This window comes from Malaclemys terrapin, chromosome 3 (genome assembly GCF_027887155.1).
Source record: "Malaclemys terrapin pileata isolate rMalTer1 chromosome 3, rMalTer1.hap1, whole genome shotgun sequence".
In the NCBI taxonomy this organism is placed as follows: domain Eukaryota; kingdom Metazoa; phylum Chordata; order Testudines; family Emydidae; genus Malaclemys; species Malaclemys terrapin.
The window spans coordinates 152,569,859-152,592,127 of NC_071507.1; the positions used below are offsets into that span (position 1 = coordinate 152,569,859).

General features: G+C 42.4%; 1 protein-coding gene across 2 annotated transcripts in view; it reads left to right on the plus strand.

Moving 5' to 3' along the window:
- The first annotated feature begins 1,653 nt into the window (after window positions 1–1,653).
- Window positions 1,654–22,269, plus strand: part of ASRGL1 (asparaginase and isoaspartyl peptidase 1) — a 34,549-nt gene continuing 13,933 nt past the window's right edge. Inside the window, exons 1-5 of one of the 2 annotated variants that reach the window (XM_054021565.1) lie at window positions 1,654–2,019; window positions 4,114–4,216; window positions 5,507–5,704; window positions 14,752–14,894; window positions 21,650–21,804. In XM_054021565.1, the coding sequence (XP_053877540.1) occupies window positions 5,518–5,704; window positions 14,752–14,894; window positions 21,650–21,804 (485 nt within the window). In that variant the 5' untranslated portion in view covers window positions 1,654–2,019; window positions 4,114–4,216; window positions 5,507–5,517. The remainder of the gene's footprint in view (window positions 2,020–4,113; window positions 4,217–5,506; window positions 5,705–14,751; window positions 14,895–21,649; window positions 21,805–22,269) is intronic. The other variant, XM_054021564.1, reaches the window with a different exon arrangement.

Here is a 22,269-nt window from a genome sequence, read left to right on the forward strand (position 1 = left end):
AATATTGCCTGCAATCTAGGCTGCTGCTATGGCGAAACAGGAACATTATAAGCACGAATGAAAGATCTGGTCTGGGGTGTTTACCTATGATGACCTTCCTTGGGCAGAGTTGCTTGTAAACATGTGTGTTTGTAATAATGAAATCACTTCCAATGTCCATCTGGGGCCCAGGGGCACAGAAGTGACCATAGGCTTTGGCCCATACCCTTGAAGATATTTATCTGTATCTAAATACCTTTGAGGATCTGGGCTCTTGTGCCTAACAAGCCAGCAGCATAACCTACAGAAGGGGGGCAGCACATGAGCTCATGAATTCAAAAACCTGAATGCTGTATCATTGCCAGAGGGACCATGTTCCCGGAGAGACCCTTATAGATGGCACAGCCCTGGTGAGGGGAACATAGGGAGTTAGGCACGAAGCAACTCAGCCAGGTGGATAGAGCAGTCCACAGGGTTTAATAAAGTTCCACTTGTTCAATTTCACCTGCATTCAGCTTCACTAATTTAGACTCATGAGATTAAACCACCACATCAGATTAGGTTTCTGTGTGCTTTCTGCTGTTGATCTTTAGTTAGAAGCCTCGCCACAAATGTGTGTGTGCATTTTCCATTGCAAATCTAACCTGCCACTCACACAGCCAAAGGCTGCTAGCCAGGTAGGGGATTCGGCAGTTCCACTCCAGCAGAAAGAAGGGGGCAGCTCTCAGTTTTCCTTTTCTAGCCTGCACCTCCCTTCAGCTTCCTGAGCCCTTTCCCCTCCTCACCTCACAAGAGCCTCAGGGAGAACAAAAGGCAGGAAAAAAACACTACTAGAGGATAAGGGGGGTAGAAATCTTAACAGAGGGCACCTTAGCTTCAAATCTATTGACAGTAATAGATGGCAGCCTTTACTAGCCTCGCTTCTGAAAGGACCTAGGGAACTGGTAGCCATTTTAACTAAGGGAGCCTTCTTCCTTCAAATCCATTCAAAGACAGGAAAACAGTAGGTCTTTTTACTAAGGGCAAACATGCCTGATAATTGCTGCTCATGTGATCACCAGCCTTTTACACTAGAGCAGGAGTCTCCAAACTTTGAGAGACTAGGGCCATATTAGATTTTTGAAGGGGCTTTGCAAGCCGAAGTGACTGTGAAAAAAATTAAATATATGCAAAATCATTAGAAAACCAGCACTATTCTCCTGCATCAGTGTTGCATTAAATTCTAAATCAGGTGTAAAAGTTAATTGATGCAGGTACTGTGAAACCACACAAAATAGGTCAATACATTAAAAATCATTTCATATTTATTTTATTTCTAAAAACTCACACATTTGTATCATACAAATACTGTTTGGTTCTATTAGTGCTGTAGTTAAAATTTAACCATTATGAAATTGTTAATTTCCATCTTCTTTACTCCATTTATTGGAGATGTAATAAGTATCTGGCTTGTATTTTTACTCCTAAGGCAGTTGTCCATGCCTACTCGGCTGCAGCAATGACTCTCCCCTAAGTTTACTCCCCTTCTGGGGGGGGGGAGAGGGACACTGGCTCCCAGAGGCACTTATCCCTCTGCACAGCTCAGCTACCCCGCCCCCCCAAGTTACTGGGCATGCTCAGTTCGGGTGAGCATGCTCAGTACACCCAACGTAGGGAAAGGGGAAGTAGGGTTTGTTTGCGTCGCTACACCTGACGCCTCTCCCCCTGTCTGCAGCCTGCCTATTTGCTTCTCCCTGTACCTGCTTTGCTGAAGCAACGACTCTCCCCTAAGTTTGCTCCTCTTTTGGGGGGACACTGGCTCCCAGAGGCACTCACCCCTCTGCCCAGCTGAGCTACTGCCGGTGGCCCCTTCCCTTGCCTACTCAGCTGTTCGCTTCTCCCCTGTTGGCTGGACAAATGGCAGCTCCTGTTTGGAGACTCCTGAACTAGAGCCATCTTATGTGGAAGTAAGACTGAACATTTGGAGACCGGAGGCTGTTGTTCCTGTGTCCCCCCTTAAGATTTCCTACTCATTAGTGAAGCCTGCAAGAACAACCACCTGTGAGTAACTCTACCCAATAACAAAAAAAAACAGCCTGCAACGGCGCGAATGAATGCATCCCTCCTCCTGCAGCAGCAGCTGCTTCTTGCTTTTTCTGCTTCCTCTGCTGCTCGTGCTGATTTAGTACACAGGGAGAGTCTCAGGAATTTCTGGGAACTGTCGCTTGTCTGCAGGTGCTGGTGGGGAATTATGAATGAGGGAGACATTTAAGCTCTTGTAATTGAAAATCGTGTAGCAAAATCCTTTGTCCCCAGGAGGAGTGCGTGAAGACTGAGTTCTGAAATCCGTCCCTCTCCCAAAGAGCAGGGGAACAAATCTGCATTTCTAATGTGGTAGAAATTCCTGTCTGTTCCAGCTGAGGAGTAGGGGGGGGGGGGGACACAGCTAATCAAGCAAGGAGCCCCAGGAGGGGCAATCCGTTTATTTCAATTGCAATTGGGTTGGAGCTCATAAGTCAGAAAGAGCAAAGAAAACGCTTACTCCAAAGCATTATATGCAGTTGACTATGATAATCTATCACTCTGATTGGCCAAAATTTGCTATCATTACCATGCATAATTAGCAAGTTACATGTATCTGCCCTTCTTATGAGGCCTTATTGTTCATCTACTTGTCCCCCCTCCCCCCGCGTTATTTTGCAAACCAAGCAATTAGTTATCTACAGGACGCGGACACAGAAAGTTCCATTGTCTCCAGGTTTGGAGTTTGGCTACATTTCCTCTTGAAGGAACTTCCCGAGTTAAGACATAGCTGACACTGCATATCTCCCTTCTACTTTCTCCCATGTGTACATGACAAATTTGCCCCCTGGCAGTTAAGTAGAATAATTTTATTTCACTAAGCTGTGTCATTTTATGCTAAAAGAGGTGTATTTTCCCCCTTTATTTAATCTCGGTAGTGGTCAATACCACAAATCTAATCTATTGAGAGGGTTCATGATTAGGGGGTATAATGGTTTGATCTGCAAGAGCTGGGGATGGGTAAACTCCTTACCAGTTACAAAGTTATGAATGAGTTACGCAGGTCACCCTAAAACAGTGCCAATTAAAATTGTCACATGACACCATCTATATTATCTTTGTGTCCCATATTTAACAGAAACTGGTTTTAGAGCATTTTTTTTAAAACCCATACTATTTTGTATCCCTCCTCTAGTAAAGCCAGACTCCCTTCGAACTATGGGACTCTCCCTGACAAAGAGGAAAGTATTGTTTGTTTATGTACGGCAGCATTTAGATTGTTAAATACCTCAGCTTAAAAGTTGAATACCTTAGTGCCTTTCAGAGCTATAATCAAGTAAGTGTGTGCCCCATTTTTAGACTGTAACCCTTTTGCAGTAGGGACTGTGCCTCCCTATGTATGTGTACAATGCCTAGCACCTTTAGTGTGCTATTGTAAATAATACTGGTAATATGGTATAAAACCCCCTTTCTAAAATCCTGTGGCTTATAAAGATTGAGCCTCTAAACTGGTCAAATGTCCAGGACTAAATAATGCCAGTCATATACCTCAGAGTAAACATTTGGGAAGGTAAAGAATAAAATGAGGTTAGTTTTCTTGGCATCAGGCTATTTTTTTTAATGGTGACTGTTCTGAGGCTTGTAATGTTTGAAGCAGTCCCAGGAAAAGATGAAGGCAGAATCCAGACTATAACAATTGCATGATAAATGTAATTTACCATGTCACATGGTTCAGTTACCACCTATCTGTGAAAAGATGTATTATATCCAAGTCTATTCCTTCCATTGGCATGTGTCAAATTCTTAATAATAAGTGAGTCCTGATATACTAATTTCATGTGGTGAAATGCCTCATGGGTCCTAGAAGTAAGATGGAAATGGAGGAAAAGCAAAGGAGAAATGACCATAAAGACAAAGAAATCTTTGTTCTCACCAGAGTTGGGGGTATGTGTGTAAATTTTTTAATGTGATACATTTAGGTGAGTGAAAAATGTACTTGTCTAGATGCTGGCCTCTCAAGATGCCTTATTTCTCATTCTTTACAGAGAGGCAAGCCAATTAATGTTCCTTTCTATACAGTCAAAGATAAAAATTAAACTGTTCATTATCAGCTTTTAGCATCTTGTTTTACAGAGTACAATGTTTCACTTACCTTGCAAGTGGTCAAAGGTTTGAAATCCAGGCAAAAGCATCAGTTAAGTTTTAAACTAAGGCCAGATCTTGCTTAACACATCAGGTGAGTAGCTTTAACTCACTTATGCAAACATGTTGATTAAAGTGAAGGATAAGTCGGGGGGAGGGATAGCTCAGTGATTTGAGCATTGGCCTGTTAAACCCGGGTTGAGTTCAATCCTTGAGGGGGCCACTTAGGGATCTGGGGCAAAATCAGTACTCAGCCCTGCTAGTGAAAGCAGGGGGCTGGACTCAATGACCTCCTGAGGTCCCTTCCAACCCTGATATTCTATGATAAGGATTATTCACCTGACATGAAGGAAGGGTTAGCAGGAACAAGCCTCAAATTTTAATTTCCTCATAATTTGTTATAGAAGAATTATTTCTCCCCATGTAAGTGAAACTTCTTAAAACAGATTGAGGGAGACAAGTGCAATAGCTTGTAGATGTAGATATATAGTGTGCAAACTTCTTTTTAAAAGCTTGTCAAAGTTAGGATTAATTTAAAAAAATTACAACCCCCACTGAAGTGAATGAAGGTCACCTGCATATATCTTAAGACCAAATTCTGCCATCAGCGTATAGAAAGAGCAACTTGAAACCAAAACCATTTCAGGTGCAGAATTGTCATGACCTCATTTTTTCCCCTTTTTTCACCTAACCATATGATTCAATCAGTTTGTAGCTGCTGTTTCTGGGCTCTAGTTACTTACTAAATATACAGTCATAATGCAGAAAGAGAATTTACAGACAAAAGTATTTAAGTATGATAATGTTTCTCCTGAGTTGTTTTTCTCTTTTGCCTTTCTTCAGTATAATTCTACTTCTCATTTGTCAAGCTCCTATTTATTTTCTCAGAGTATAAAATCTGTGCCTATCACAGTATCTCAAGCTATATGAATAATATAATTGAAAATACATATGAAATAACTATTCAAGCCAAATTCTCTTTCCCCATGAGATATGAAGGGTCGGTCCTGCATCTACTAAAGTCACATGCAGAACTTCCATTGACTATAGTGGCAGTAAGAATGGACCTTTAAAAACCCTCCTTCCTCAACCCATCCCTCAGGAAAAAGCTGAGTAAATAGATTGTCTTTGCAATATGCCGTGAAGGTCAACATACTTATGCCCTGTCAGCACTTGAGGTGAATTACAGAATCAGGAAGCCTGTATTGAGAATGTTCAGTCTCCTGAAAAATAAACCTAGTGAATATCACACTGAGCACCGTAGTGGATTTCATCTATGGGGCTGGTACATGAAGAAGGGAGCAATCGCTAAAGCTGCTTGCCTTGCGTGTGTTTTAGGAAAATAAGTTCTGAATAACCTGTTTCTACATCTGTAATTGGCAAGGATTTGGCAGCATGAAGCCTGTTATTGTTGTTCATGGTGGAGCTGGCCGCATCTTTAAAGATCGGGAAGAAGGAGCTCGTTCAGGTGTTACCAGAGCAGCACTGAAAGGTTACAGTATCCTTAAACAAGGAGGCAATGCATTAGATGCAGTTGAAGAAGCAGTGACATCAATGGAAGATGATCCACATTTTAATGCAGGTAATTTTTCAAGCATATAACCACAGAATGAAATCTGTCTATGTAGACCACATTATTATCCTTGTGTATTTTGCTGTGTTGGTTGTTGGTTTGGGGGGAGGGAGAATTTTTCAATGTGATGCATTTAGTTGAGCACAGACTGCACTAGTTTGGATGCTGGCCTCATTTCTCATTGTAAGTAAAGAGCATGTAGATTCACAAAAGGAGAAGAGTTTCTATTTTTGGTCTCAGGTTTTTTAAACCTGCAGCTTTGTTCTTGCGCTGCAGTGTTGTTCTTCTGCAGAAGTTCCTTCATTTTTGTACTATGAGTTTAATAAGAGACCCACACCCTCAAGAGTGAATTATACCTGCATTATAACCCTGGCATTTCCATTTAAATCACCTGAATGCAACTATAGGCAAAACTTGGACCTCAATCTTTTTGTCAGTGCTTGGCCTATATCTACTGCCTGAGTGGGATCGTTCTTTTCAGAATACCAGTGCTGTTAAGACAGTAGATAATTTGTGAATGCTTACGAGTACACTCATTGCTAAGAACACCAGTTATGAGCCCCTATCTTCAATGATGCAGTCTAATATTTTCTCCTTCACACCAACCTCATTTTATCATCTTGCTTAAAGTGAGTAGAAAATAGTGCTCCTTTTGTGCTCCCACTCAATATGTCAGGAATGGAGCTGAAGACAAAGGCCTGCATTTGTTTAGTGCTTTATGTAGAAGCGCTTGTTTTCAGCATGGCCACCTAGTTCAGAGAGTATCATATGGCCATCCCTGCCCTGAAAAGCCATTTCACTTTGTGTTAGAATTATATTGTTCTGTGACTGACTTGGGTAGAAAACACTGCTGGTGACAAGCCTTTCTGAGTTAGCAAAATGGAAACAGAAACGTGGGGCAAACATGGTACGCACGGTGGGATTGTTATATAACCAGCCCTAGATTTGTTTTCTACTTAAGCTCACACTTTTCTTTGTCTGTCCATGAGAGCCGTCTTCATTCTCTTTCCCCCAACCTTTGGAGATTTGATTTGATCATGTTAATGGATCAGTATGTGAACTTTGTTTTCAGCATTTTATTTATTTTAATGCTTCAGTACTGTAAAGCTTTACTTCGTATGTGTCGGACAAGCACTCCTCTAGCCAGACATTGCCTTTTTGCCATACAAGACATCAGCTAGGTCTGCACAGGCAAATCCCTGATCCCTTGAGGAGTCCTGCCAACTTTATTGCAGGTCCACTTGATCTTAGGTCTTCATCTGCCTGCAGGGAGCCAGTCGCAAGGTCTGGGCCTACATTTAAACTTAACACTATGTGTGATGATGAAAAACAAAGGACGAGGGAAAGGGAAGAATTACAACCAAAGATCATGTGGTCTCTTGATTTGTTATGCACAAGTATAGATGGTTCTACAAATACACATGTGAACATGTATTTTTAATCTTTATTCTGACAGAGCATCTATTTGAAGCCAATGGAGCTTCTTGGATGAGTAAAGTTTACTTGTGTGTGGTGTTTTTTGTAGTATATCTGGGTGCCATTGAGATTTTTTTTTTTTAAAAGGCTGAAAACCTGGCTGACTACAATGGCCACTGAAATAATATAATTTGTAATTCCCAAAAGCTGACCCAAGGCTCTCCATAGCTCTTTATACAGTATCTTGTGACTCCTGGGATTACTATTCTTGAGTCCTACTGGAATGGAGGGGGAGGGAGTACAAAAAATAAGTTGGCTAGGGAAAGGTAGGTATACCAAAGCCCTGAGGTAAGTGGGGAAATGGGATCCTGGGAGGAAGCACAAGCAGGAGAGCGCAACAGGGGAGGACTCCTGTCTCATGCTGAGAAAGAGGGACGATCGTTGAGTTATCTTAAGTGCCTATACACAAATGCAAGAAGCCTGGGAAACAAGCAGGGAGAACTGGAAGTCCTGGCACAGTCAGGGAACTATGATGTGATTGGAATAACAGAGACTTGGTGGGATAACTCACATGACTGGTGTACTGTCATGGATGGATATAAACTGTTCAGGAAGGACAGGCAGGGCAGAAAAGGTGGGGGAGTTGCGTTGTATGTAAGAGAGGAGTATGACTGCTCAGAGCTCCGGTATGATACTGCAGAAAAACCTGAGAGTCTCTGGATAAAGTTGAGAAGTGTGAGCAACAAGGGTGATGTCGTGGTTGGAGTCTGCTATAGACCACCAGACCAGGGGGATGAGGTGGACGAGGCTTTCTTCTGGCAACTAGCAGAAGTTGCTAGATCACAGGCCCTGGTTCTCATGGGAGACTTTAATCACCCTGATATCTGCTGGGAGAGCAATACAGCGGTGCACAGGCAATCCAGGAAATTTTTGGAAAGTGTAGGGGACAATTTCCTGGTGCAAGTGCTGGAGGAACCAACTAGGGGCAAAGCTTTTCTTGACCTGCTGCTCACAAACAGGGAAGAACTAGTAGGGGAAGCAAAAGTGGATGGGAACCTGGGAGGCAGTGACCATGAGATGGTCGAGTTCAGGATCCTGACACAAGGAAGAAAGGAGAGCAGCAGAATACGGACCCTGGACTTCAGAAAAGCAGACTTTGACTCCCTCAGGGAACAGATGGGCAGGATCCCCTGGGAGAATAACATGAAGGGCAAAGGGGTCCAGGAGAGCTGGCTGTATTTTAAAGAATCCTTATTGAGGTTGCAGGAACAAACCATCCCGATGTGTAGAAAGAATAGTAAATATGGCAGGCGACCAGCTTGGCTAAACAGTGAAATCCTTGCTGATCTTAAACGCAAAAAAGAGGCTTATAAGGAGTGGAAGATTGGACAAATGACCAGGGAGGAGTATAAAAATATTGCTCAGGCGTGCAGGAGTGAAATCAGGAAGGCCAAATCACACTTGGAGTTGCAGTTAGCAAGAGATGTTAAGAGTAACAAGAAGGGTTTCTTCAGGTATGTTAGCAACAAGAAGAAAATCAAGGAAAGTGTGGGCCCCTTACTGAATGAGGGAGGCAACCTAGTGACCGAGGATGTGGAAAAAGCTAATGTACTCAATGATTTTTTTGCCTCTGTCTTCACGCACAAGGTCAGCTCCCAGATTGCTGCACTGGGCAGTACAGCATGGGGAGAAGGTGACCAGCCCTCTGTGGAGAAAGAAGTGGTTCGGGACTATTTAGAAAAACTGGACGTGCACAAGTCCATGGGGCCGGATGCGCTGCATCCGAGGGTGCTAAAGGAGTTGGCGGGTGAGATTGCAGAGCCATTAGCCATTATTTTTGAAAACTCATGGCGATCGGGGGAGGTCCCAGATGACTGGAAAAAGGCTAATGTAGTGCCCATCTTTAAAAAAGGGAAGAAGGAGGATCCGGGGAACTACAGGCCAGTCAGCCTCACCTCAGTACCTGGAAAAATCATGGAGCAGGTCCTCAAGGAATCAATTATGAAACATTTAGAGGAGAGGAAAGTGATCAGGAACAGTCAGCATGGATTCACGAAGGGGAAGTCGTGCCTGACTAACCTAATTGCCTTCTATGATGAGATAACTGGCTCTGTGGATGAGGGGAAAGCAGTGGATGTGTTATTTCTTGACTTTAGCAAAGCTTTTGATACTGTCTCCCACAGTATTCTTGCCACCAAGTTAAAGAAGTATGGGCTGGATGAATGGACTGTAAGGTGGATAGAAAGCTGGCTAGATCATCGGGCTCAACGGGTAGTGATCAATGGCTCCATGTCTAGTTGGCAGCCGGTTTCAAGTGGAGTGCCCCAAGGGTCGGTCCTGGGGCCGGTTTTGTTTAATATCTTTATTAATGATCTGGAGGATGGTGTGGACTGCACTCTCAGCAAGTTTGCAGATGACACTAAACTAGGAGGCGTGGTAGATACACTAGAGGGTAGGGATCGGATACAGAGGGACCTAGACAAATTAGAGGATTGGGCAGAAAAAAACCTGATGAGGTTCAACAAGGACAAGTGCAGAGTCCTGCACTTAGGACGGAAGAATCCCATGCACTGCTACAGACTAGGGACCGAATGGCTAGGTAGCAGTTCTGCTGAAAAGGACCTAGGGGTCACAGTGGACGAGAAGCTGGATATGAGTCAACAGTGTGCTCTTGTTGCCAAGAAGGCTAACGGCATTTTGGGCTGTATAAGTAGGGGCATTGCCAGCAGATCGAGGAACGTGATCGTTCCCCTTTATTCGACATTGGTGAGGCCTCATCTGGAATACTGTGTCCAGTTTTGGTCCCCACACTACAAGAAGGATGTGGAAAAATTGGAAAGAGTCCAGCGGAGGGCAACAAAAATGATTAGGGGTCTGGAGCACATGACTTATGAGGAGAGGCTGAGAGAACTGGGATTGTTTAGTCTCCAGAAGAGAAGAATGAGGGGGGATTTGATAGCAGCCTTCAACTACCTGAAGGGGGGTTCCAAAGAGGATGGAGCTCGGCTGTTCTCAGTGGTGGCAGATGACAGAACAAGGAGCAATGGTCTCAAGTTGCAGTGGGGGAGGTCCAGGTTGGATATCAGGAAAAACTATTTCACTAGGAGGGTGGTGAAACACTGGAATGCGTTACCTAGGGAGGTGGTGGAGTCTCCTTCCTTGGAGGTTTTTAAGGCCCGGCTTGACAAAGCCCTGGCTGGGATGATTTAGCTGGGAATTGGTCCTGCTTTGAGCAGGGGGTTGGACTAGATGACCTCTTGAGGTCCCTTCCAACTCTGATATTCTATGATTCTATGATTCTATACCATTCTTTTGCCACCACCACATATGTACCCCTATGGGCTTTTCCATCTGGGGATATTTTCATTCCCCTTCACTTTATCATTATTCCTTGTCCAAGTTGTCGATCTTGTAGACATCAAGCTCAGACACATAGTAACCGATATTTTAAAGTTATGTATTTCTCTTTAGGGCAAGAAAAGTGATCATCTGCAAAACACTGCCCTAAATGGGAAGTCTTGCCCTGTTTTCTAGAATACAAGACTTGAGGTTCTTAGTCATGTCCTTTCTGACAGAGCACTGTAAGAATTTACTACCCCAATATCAACCAACTAATCCATTAAAATGGAGTGGCTGTACCACATGACAAAGAATCTGTTGGTGAAATTTTCCTTCTCTTTCACTGGTGTTACTTCATTAGCTTCACTGCATTGAACCCTTTGGCTTCAGTGGACCAGTGTAACTGAGAGGGGAATTTAGCCCCATGTGTTTAAACTGTTATTTCTGCTGATTTAATGACTGGGAGTAACTGCTCAGAATTTATCAAACTATTGCAAATGGCTGATAAAACTTCAGATTATCCTCTACCAAAAAGATTGTCAACAATTTTAACATTTAACTAGCATGTAAAGCAAAGTACATGTATATGGCTTCCCTTTACCTGGACTGAGTCTTGTGGCTACCTTTTGTTATAAATGAGCAAATCAGGATATTTTAAGCCTGAAATAGATTGTTTTGCTTAAATAATGTTTACTCAAATTTATTCTTTGCTCAGATAACTATATTTCATGCTCTGTTTATAATGTACTTCACACATTAAATAACAACTGACTTTTAACAAAAAATTGCTAAGGTTGTGGGCCTGAGCTTTCAGCTGAAACAGTTTTGCAGCCCACTTATTAAAGTTTGGCTTCCCTAATGCACATGGTAAGTAGTTATAATCACTTGCATATACAGCTGCGTGTGTTAAAGCTCATTGAGAACAGCTGTATTTAATGAGCAGGAGAAAATGAGCTGAAAGCTATGTGAAGAGAGGCCTGATTGGAGTGGCTGTTTAAAACCCACCATGTGGTGTTTATCTCCATAAAGGAGAAAGCCGTTTTATTGTGTAATGTTTGCTGGAAAACACCAGCATTGCTAAGAGACAAGTAGGGTAGTGAGGGGGAAATAGGGATAAGGACCAAGTGATGCAGGTCTCTTCTCAGATAACAGGGTTCAGTTGGGCTGTGTGTTGTGAATGATACGAGTCTCCCAGCCCTTGCAGGCATTCAGGAGGCACAATGTCTTCCAGATCTAAGTGCATGCACAGAGCATGCAGCATATACTCCCTTTAGAAGCTGGTTAGCTCTACTGGCTGAGGTGAGAAGGGGCCATGGTCACATCTCCTTCCCACCCCCCTCTGTGGGGGCTAACAGTGCTAGTTTACACTCTGTATGGAATGGAATTCTAAACTGTATTATACTGTTCAGCCACAAGGTGATGCTCTGTGTAACATAACGAGTTCACACCAGCTATTCCTGGTAGTTATTAAAGTGTCTTACATCTCTGGTGTATCTCTCTGGAATAGCTCTGCAGCCAGTCCATATCTGATACAGAAGCCTGACCTGCTAGTAGCAATCCCGAACCTACTATGTACAAGATGTACAAGGACTACAGCTCCTATGTAAGGAGTATAAGGCTCTTTATGCTCTCTTCTCCCTTGCAGGCCCAGCTACACTGTGGTCCATAGATAGTAGGGAGGATGGAGAAACAGGCTCTAGTGAGAGCAGACAAAGACGCACACAGACTCCCTTGCACCTGCTAGATAAGTGCAATACCCTACAACCCCTACTACAGTTTGGAAGAGGTCAGACCCACTGGGTTTTCCTTGGCTCTTGCTTCCTGCCCTTGATTCAAAGCTAGGCTAAATGACCCATATTTTTGTGAAGTGCTGCTGCAAATGTAGTGGCTTGTGATTAGTTATGCCCAGCAGCTGTCATGTTTGAACACCCTGGGTTTGAAACACCTGCATGAACTGGACTTCCTAGGCATGTGAGGTAGGAACAGATATGTGACCCAGCTGGGAAATGGCAGCCAGTGGTAGTCACAGACTGCTACCTTACTGACCTGAATAGTGCAGGAGCTTCTGACTGAAGCTATTCCAGGAGATTTTCCCCCCCCATAACATGACGTAATGTTTTCTTAAAATATCCTATTAAAATCTCCCAGATTGCTTTCAGTAGTCACCAGGAGATCAGTGCTGATTCCAGAAGACTCCAGGCCAATCAGGAGAGTTGGCAACCCTAAATTGTGGATGAATTCAAACTATGGGGGAAAGGAGAGCTGTGCTTTTAGTAGAAAGTGGGGAGTTGAGCTCACCGATACTTCATCCCCTGTACATCAGCACATACATAATTTTACTCAGGTGAATAATCTCATAGAAGTCAGTGTCACCAGGTCTGTAATATTTTGGCTTAAGAGTCTGTCAGATTGTTAAACCAATATTAAAGAAGGATGGTGTAGAGGAGCAGACACACCCCTGCAGCACCTCCTGCTGGTCATCCATGGGAATTAGCTCTGCCCGCCTTGGAGCTGCCTCTGCAGGCCAGTGATCCACCTGCCTCTTGGCCCCCATGTCCCTCCCAGACCCAGTGCCCCTTTATCTGGGGGCTGCCCCTGGGCAGTAACCCCTTTCTCTTTAGGTCTCCCCTCCCCAGGGAACCCCCCACCCACTAACCCCACCTCATCATAAGGCTACTGCCAGTCACCATCTAGCCCCACTCCCTGGGGCAGACTGCAGTATAAGCCACTTATCATAAGCAAGCTTGGGTCTGGACCTGCTGCCCCTCTCTAGGGCCTTGGACAAGACCCTGCAGCCTGGGGAGTTGCCAGCCTGGAGCTCCCCAGCCTTATCTCACTCTAGGCACCCTGAGCTTCCCAGCAGCCAGGCCCTTCTCTCTCTGAAGGCAGAGAGAGACTGCTGAGCTTCTAGCTCCCAGCCTTTTATATAGGACCAGCTGAGGCCTGATTGGGGTGTGGCCTAGCTGCAGCTGCTTCCCCAGTCAACCTAGTAGCTGCTTCCCCCTGCAACAGCCTTCTACCAAGGCTGTTTTAAGCCCTTCAGGGCAAGAGCAGGTGTCCACCCCGCTACAGATGGAAACTGGTGTTTACTAACAGGAAAATTCCTTTTCACAGTTTAAGCAGAGCTAAAGCACCAATCCTGTTAACAACATACTGAAAGTGTTTATAGTAGGAGCTTGCCTTCAAATGGAGTTGTACTTTTCTCCCCACTGTTTGCAAGACTTATACATTTGTGTTGATTTCAGTGATGATTGATTACTAACCAGCACCCATGATAAAATATTCCAGTTACTAGAGAGCTTTTTGCAGTACCACCCTGCACACAGTACATCTCATTGTTAAAGGAAGGTTTCGCTACAGAATTGACATAAATATTTGCAAAAACTATTCAAATAACTGCTTAGATTTTCACAGCATTTTATCTTGGTGTTTTACTTAACTCCTTCATTTATTTTTGCTAACAATAAATATTTCACCATATTTCAGACTTTTGGTGAATGAAAAATATATTTTTTCACTCTTGCTAGAATTTTGCATTTGTGCCATTGTATCAAATCCAACAGTGGTTGAAATCTTGTTGTTTGGCCTGGCAAGATACTGTGGGCCATCATCTCTGATTGATCTCAGCACCTCAAAGGATTAGACTATGGGTATGTTTACACTACCCGCCGGACCAGTGGGTAGTGATCGATCGATTGGGGATTGATTTTTATCACGTCTACAATCCCCGATCGCTCTGCCATCGACTCCGGAACTCCACCGTGGCGAGAGGCGGAAGCGGAGTCGATGGGGGAGCGGCAGTGGTCGACTCGCCGCTGTCCTCACGGCCAGGTAAATAGACCTAAGATACGCCGACTGAAGCTATTTGCGTAGCTGAAGTTGCGTATCTTAAGTCGACCCGCCCCCCCTCCCCTAATGTAGACCTAGCCTCAGGTATTCAGATAGGTTACATTGCATCTATTGTTGGAGGAATGTGGAGGTAAAATAGTTTTATGTGTGTAAAAAGTGATATTGGGGTAGAAACAGTCTCATTTATAGTTGTTTATAACTCTACCCTTCACACCTAATGTGACTTAGGTACCATTAAAATTAAATTGTATTAAGTTCCATATACTGTCCTATTAATTATTTCTGTTTGAACAGGAATGTTTCTCTTTTCAAAACCCGTTTGGCATTTAGGAGGCTTAAAACAAGCCTATACACAAACTGGAAAAAAGGTTTGCCTAATAAAAGCTAATAAAACTGAATCACCCCATGTTTAGCTCTTAATGTCTTTTTTTTCCCCTCCTTTTGGTCTTTAGGCTATGGATCTGTTTTAAATGAGAAGGGTGAAGTAGAAATGGATGCCATTATCATGGATGGAAAAAATCTAGCCTCAGGAGCAGTATCTGCAGTTAAATGTATAGCTAACCCAATAAAGCTTGCTCGTCTTGTCATGGAAAAGGTATGCTGAATGTGCACTTGAATAAGAAACATTCTTTATTTTAGGATTTCATTGTATGTATTGATACAGCTCACTGACTATGATGTTTGTGTAGTATTTTAAATCAGGGAATGAGGAAGAAATCAGTGGTACTGGTAGAGACCATGGGCCTGAATATAAAGAGGCAAGACTATTTTTATTTTCAGATTTTCAAATTAGTTGAAGTGCTAATTTTATTCAACTCTTAAAAGGGTGTTGCATATACTTGCAAACTTGAGGAGAAATTGATATACGTAATTTACTTTGCCAGTTGTTTTCGCTTTTTTCTGAGCTAAATACTGTAGATATTTGCTTTAATAAGAGCAGTGTTTCTCACAGCCCTCCTGCCTGATCCTGCAGGACAATGTACTGGAGCTTGTCACCTACAGACAATCATGCAAAGTCAGGCGATAGAAGTAAGGCTACGTCTACACTATGGGGGGGGGATCGATTTCAGATACGCAAATGCAGCTACGTAGCTGAATTCGACGCATCTGATCCGACTTACCCCTCTGTGAGGACGGCGGCAAATCGACTGCCGCGGCTCCCCCGTCGACGGCGCTTACTCCTACCTGGGCTGGTGAAGTACGCGCGTCGATTCGGGGATCAATTATCGCGTCCCGACGAGACGCGATAAATCGATCCCCGAGAGATCGATTTCTACCCGCCAATCCGGGCGGGTAGTGAAGACAAGCCCTAAATGACACAATAGGACTCTATTAGATGGTTTAATAGATTACACTAGATGACCTTTCCACTTCTACTTTAAAATTTTGTGAAATAATCAGATAATTGATCTGGAAAGACTAGTGATGTTACAGACTAGCACTGCAACTTTGCACTAGGAGCAGATAGCAGTAAAAGCTGCAACTTGTGGTAATTGAACTTGTTTGAACACAGATAATTTATCAGTATATGTGGCAAATGAAATCATGAGCATCTGGACTTGACTACATGTTAACTGTTACATGTCATTTTTCTCCAGTAACAAGTGCGTCTTAATGGGTATCTACATGAGGAAATTACTTGCCTGTTTTTCAGCAATGGCATAGCCACAGTGTTGCAACCAATGGGGAAGCTCTAGAGTACACAGGGTATCACTGTTTTTTAACCACAATGAGGATTATATGACACGGTGATTAAAAGTGCTAGCAATCCTGTCTAAACTAGAATTTACACTATTGATAGTAGCAGCGCAGCTCCACTATAGCTGAACAAGGGTAAGAAATATTTTCATGTAGACCAGGCCTAAGTGGGTTTATTTTTCATGTTTCTTCTACTTCAGTCTCCTGGCTACTTTAAAGGTGACTTACAAAGGAGGAGTACAAACATTTCCCCTCCTTTCATGAGCTATAAAAGCCTGAATATGTGGGATTTTAAAGGTATTTGTTTCTCTTCTTATAATCTCGTATGATCAAAAATATTAAGACTTGTTCTGAAAGGCTTCTTGAAGGACTAAAGAACTGGAGTTGAGCAATCTTAGGGTACATCTACACTACAGCAGGGAGTTGATTTAAGATAAGCAAATTCAGCTACGTGAATAGCGTAGCTGAATTCGACGTATTGCAGCCGACTTACCCCGTTGTGAGGACGGCGGCAAAATCGACTTCTGCCGCTTTTTGTCGGCGGCGCTTACTACCACCTCCGCTGGTGGAGTTAGAGCGCCGATTCGGGGATCGATTGTTGCGTCCCGATGGGACGCGATAAATCGATCCCCGAGAGGTCAATTTCTACCCGCCGATTGAGGCGGGTAGTATAGACCAGACCTTAGCCCTTAATAGAAGAATAGGGAGTTTGAATCTCTAACAAAGAGAGCTTTCCACCAAAATGTTTGTCATCAAAACACTGGGTTAAACAAATGTAAAAAAAAAAATTCTAGATTGGTTTTCTTTAAGGATTCTGACAAAAAATCCCCTTTTCACTCAGTTACTAAGGTTTCATTCACCTGTGATGTTTCTCTCATTAATTCGACAGATGTTCATAGAGTCATCCAGGCAAAACCAGGGTAGACAAGGCCTAACATTTCTAATGTAAAAATAAGCCTGAGAGGAATATTTCCAGGTCTTTCTCAAAATTCTAAGACACAGATTGTATTTTTTTTTAAACTGGCCACCTTTAATAACCTTTGGCAATTCATGCTTCAAAGGATAGAAGTTCTGATTTGGCTATTGTCTTTAAATGGTAAAACCACCTTTTGACTTGAGTGGGAGCAGAATTAGGCTAACAGTAAGCACTCTTGAAAAAGTCATCTCAGGTGACAGAACTAGGACTCTGGAGACCCACGTTCTGGTTCCAGCTCTGCCACTGACTTACCAGGTGACCTTGGACAGATCACTTCCCTACTCTGTGCCTCAGTTTCCCCATCTGTAAAATGGGGATAATAATACTGACCCCCCCCCTTTGTGTTTTGAGAGCTACTGATGAAGTGTTTTGAGAGCTACTGATGAAGTGTTTTGAGAGCTACTGATGAAAAGTGCTTTTCAAGAGCTGTATGGTATTATTATTTACTTGCCTCTCTCTTTCCCTACAATCATGGTGAAGTCTTTGTACAGTGGCGGGTAAAATTTTTTGGTAGTCAAAAATATTGAGGCTAGATTTTTAAGTCAAGTAATAGAATGCTACTATACAGGAACAGATTGCTTGTATTAATCTGACAGAACCAAGCAATGAGATCTTATTTTCTGGTAAAATTTACTCCTTTCTTCAAAGCTCTAGTAACCAGGCTTCACACAGAAGTCCAAGTGGGTGGTGGGGATGTAATTGATATATCCTCAGCCAGCAGGGGAATTCACCTTTTCCCATCCACTGGCTAGAATTCTAGTCCATTAACCAGCTGTTGCCCTTCTGCTTGCTGTAGACAGAAATTTTGGGCCAGCAGCATATGTGCAGACCTCATCTCTGCGGTGCACAGAAGGTGCAGAGGCCTCCAGCTTGGCTACTCCAACCATAGTTCCCTTCCTGCACAACTTTACAAAATGGCTGAGCTAGGCCTTGTAGCAGTCCTCTGCACCCAAGTGTGACTTTGTCTTTGTACAGCCCTAGCTACTCTTAACATCATGAACATCATTTTAAAGAGTACCCTATTTATGGAAGGTAAGAAAAAAATTAGTTGCTAATAAATTGAATGGAGGTCTAATATTTGCAGATTACAAAGCTTTTTTGTATGCACTAGGAACAATTTTTGAACTCCATAACATGGAAGATGAAGGCTGGGATTTTTAAAGGATCCTAAGAGTATTAGGTGCCCAGATCCCCTTGGATTTCAATGGAAATCAGGTGCCTAATTCACTTAGATTCCTTTGAAAAACAGCCATAATGATGATAATAAAAGCTGTTTTGTAATTATCAGTATTTCAGTTCTGCCTGTGGAACAATATGGGCTCCATCTGGTGGCCAAAACAACTCCTTTAAATCCTGCAACACCCATTGGTATCCTAGTTTTCTGTAACTCAAGCTCTCAGTTGGGCCAAACTTAGCCAAACAAAAATGAGAGTTATTAATAATAATAACTTTAACTGATGACTTACCATAAGACAGAATTGAGAAGTGTCTAGAGGTGAAAGGTTTAGTAGGTTAATGTACTGAGCCAACAGTTCCTGTTAAATTATTATTTGCAATGAACAGAAATAGAAAACTGATGTATAGGGTATATGTGTGTGAAAATAGCCATCCAAAAATGAAATAATTATTAGGCATATTCAGGAGAAAAGAACTCAAAAAGCCAAATATTGTATGATGATTGGAACACTGGTTTACTTGGTTTTTCTGTGCAATGAATGAGTTGTGTGAATAAATTTCAACTACAGTACAACCCACCTCCCTAAATTAGACCCCAAAGATTTTAATACAGAATATAAGCTCCTTCATGCAGGAGGTAATATCTTTGTGTTCTGTATTGTGCCAGGGTCTTGAATAAACACATGGCAATCTTTGGCAGCCAGCCTTGAATTCAGACTAAGTCTTTTAAACTGGCACCCATGACCATTTGTTGTTTGCCACCCTAACCCTGGAACCTTTCTTGTTCACTTTGGAAACTCTTATTTGTCTATATATTATTTATATTCCACTAACTGCCAATATCTGCAATATTGTTAATTTAATAAACCTATTCAAGAGGCCATGGAAAAAATAGGTGGGGGGAGAAGTGAGTATCGTATCTACCTCTCTAGAGGGCGGGGAAGTCCATTTTTCAATATTCCAGCTGTTTTTTCTGCTCTAGGCTATGCAATAAGATTGTTAAATAAACAAACCTTTTAGAAAAGTGCTATAGAATAAACACTGAGGACCCATCCTATATTCTTTCCTAGTAAGAGCTAACTTAAAGGAATGGGCCTCTGTGACACTCCTCTGTTGACAAAGATTCCCTGTTCAGAACCTATTCTAAGGTGTGAAGGCATCACCAGAGCATGCATGCTGGGAACACCTGAGAGCTGCTTTGCTAAACAAACTTTTAAAAATTAAATAATCTGATAGGGCATATAAAATGAAAAGTTGTTTGTTTAGACATGTAATGGCTTCGAGAATTTATGGTCACTTTTAAAATAAATACAATGAAGAGGTTTCCATTGCCCATCTGCCTTTTGTTGGGGGGAGGCAGAAGAGAGCAGGTGTTGGAGGTAGACTTCTTAAAATTTGCTTTGAAATGTATGTATTTAAGTGTCTCTCTTCCCACTTTAATTCTCGGAGGTTTTGAATCATAGGTTGCTAGTGGGTTAGTTACAAAGGCATAGGGGAGCAGTATTGCACAAAGGAAGTTTTGTTCAGCAAAGTACAAGATCATTTCAGCTTTGTCTGAATACACTGTCTTTCTTCTTCTCCCTGACAAATATTAATAGGCTCACAGTACAGGTATGTCTTCTATTGTTTGGTAACATCACTCCGTATAAAAGACTGTGTTGTCCATTGTTACGAAGACACAGACTCCTGTCTCATGCCTCCACTTCTACAGTGAAAGTTGTTCCATGTCTGTGTTCTCATGAATAAGGACTTAGTCTGACAATAAAAAAAAACGTAAAAAGTGTTTGACAGTGAGGGTGTATTTATTTGGCAATTAAACACCTTGGCTGGCCTCAGTCAACTGACTCAGGCTCGCAAGGTTCAGTATGTGGGGCTTCAAAATGGCTGTATCAACATTCAGGATCAGGCTGGAACCTGGGTTCTGTAACTCTCCCTTCTCATGGAGCCTGGGCTCCAGCCTGAGTGTGAATGCCTACACAGCCATTTTACAGCCCTGAGTCCTGTGAGCCTGAGTCAGCTGACACGGGCCGGCGGCAGTCATGCTGTAGGTCTTTTATTCCAGTGCAGATGTATCTTAAGATCATGATCTTGCAAATGCCTATGCACGCAAGCAATGCATTCAGTGGGGCTAATCACGGGAGTAAAGGTACTCAACACACCCTGTGATAGACCCCAAGCAATTTAAAGTCAGGTTGCCTATGTGTTCTTAGGCCTCTAGTTTGCTGCGTAGTAACAGTGAAGCATTGTGTCCTGGCATCTGTGTCAGGGTGGAGGGTTTTTTTGTTTTTGTTTTTTTATGTCATGTCACAACTTTAAAAGTCAGTGGGAGTTGATGGCACTCAGCATTCTTGTAGGATCAGACTCTTAGCGTCAAATTCTCCCTTCTGCAACACTGCCCCGACCCAGCCAACCTGCTCAGGATAGGCACCAGTTAAAGGATTTGGATCTTAATGTTTTTAAATGCATTTCTTGTTTTAAAATTTTCTTTCCTCATTCTGTCAGAAAGTTATAAAGCTCCTAGTAAAGCAGAATGACAGAAGTGCTACTTTGAGTAAATTCATTTTGGGGAATAGAAGGGGTTCAGAAGTTTGAGGACATTCATTCAGGCCTTGATTCAGCAGAGCTCATAAGCATGTACTTAACGTTAAGAAAATGTACTTAAGTCCCATTGGCTTCAGTATGACCTAAATTTGTGCGTAAGTGCTTTGCTGAATCAGGGCCTTACTACAGTAAGAAGTGGACCCTCACCAAACTGATTGACTTCATGTGACAACTGATTCAGGTACTGTACGGGAATGGTATTTGCATACATAAGGACAGGAGCTGGACCTAAATAGGTGAGTAAATATTTTGGTGGTGGGTTAACATCAACTTAGTCATTTTAGACGTTAAGAAAAATTTATGTTAGTGTGTGATAAGATTAGGATTATTATTTTACTATTTACAAGGAATAACAACGTTTGAACAAAGGATAATTTTTTCTGTCACCACTGAGCATATTTCTCTTAAAATAAAAATAGTTCTTTAGGTCATTCAGTGACCTGGTCAAACCAATCATGTAGATAAACAAAATACCAATGATTGATTGGAAGAGTTTGCAAAATCCAGTTCTATAAAGGATTGCAATAACAGTATCCTATCTAGTTTCAGAAAAAAATATAGTATGAGTGAATTCTATTTTTCTCATCTAATGAGTATTGAATATTTGAAAGCAATTATATTCTGTTAATCCTAATTATTTTGTTTTGGATTTTTTTGCATTATTGAATCCAAAATCCTCCTGTTCCATCAAAAAAGTAACATAGGAATCCAAACATACTCCTACTTAAGTCAGTGGGAGCAGGATTGGGGCCACAATTGTGCCTTTTATTGGTTTCCAAGAAGTTTAAAACAAAAATGTGTCTTTGAATACATTTTTAAAAACTATGAAGTGTTTATATAAGACTATACAGATCAGTACTGAACTCCAATTAGTGTCAAGAGGTTTTTTTTTCTGTCAGACAGAGCACATGTTGCTGACTGACCATGGAGCAAATCTTTTTGCCAAGGCCATGGGTGTTCCTGAGATTCCAGGGGAGAAACTTATATCGGAAAGATCCAGGGAGAGATGGAGCAAGAACCTTGAGCCAGATTCTAACCCTCATGAGTTTAAAAAGTAGGTACTGCACAAAATATGTTACACTCTAATGTCTCTGTGGTATCAGTAAGTGCTTTCTCTAACTAGCAACCATGCAGACTCGCTGTGGGATCGCAAAGTTCTGTAGGCTTAATTCTGCCATGACATACACGTGCTTCCACGTGGTTTTTAAATTATGCCCTCCATGATATGTGGGCAACCTTCAGTAGGCAAGTGTAACTGATGAAATTTGGGAAACAATCCCATTGATGTTGAAGAAGGAAGAGAATCCAGCTCATGCTCACTTAGCAGCATGGGCCCTCCACCATTGGCAGGTGGGGAAAAAATATTTCCACTGAAGTTAGCAGATAGTCCTGAACAAAAACACTGAGCAGATCTGGTGAGCAAGGAAGTGCCATCTATATAGAGTCACTCTCCAAAGGAGAGCTGCGGTTTAAATGAGGCACTGTCTCCATTGCTAAACCAACAGCCAGACCCTGGCAG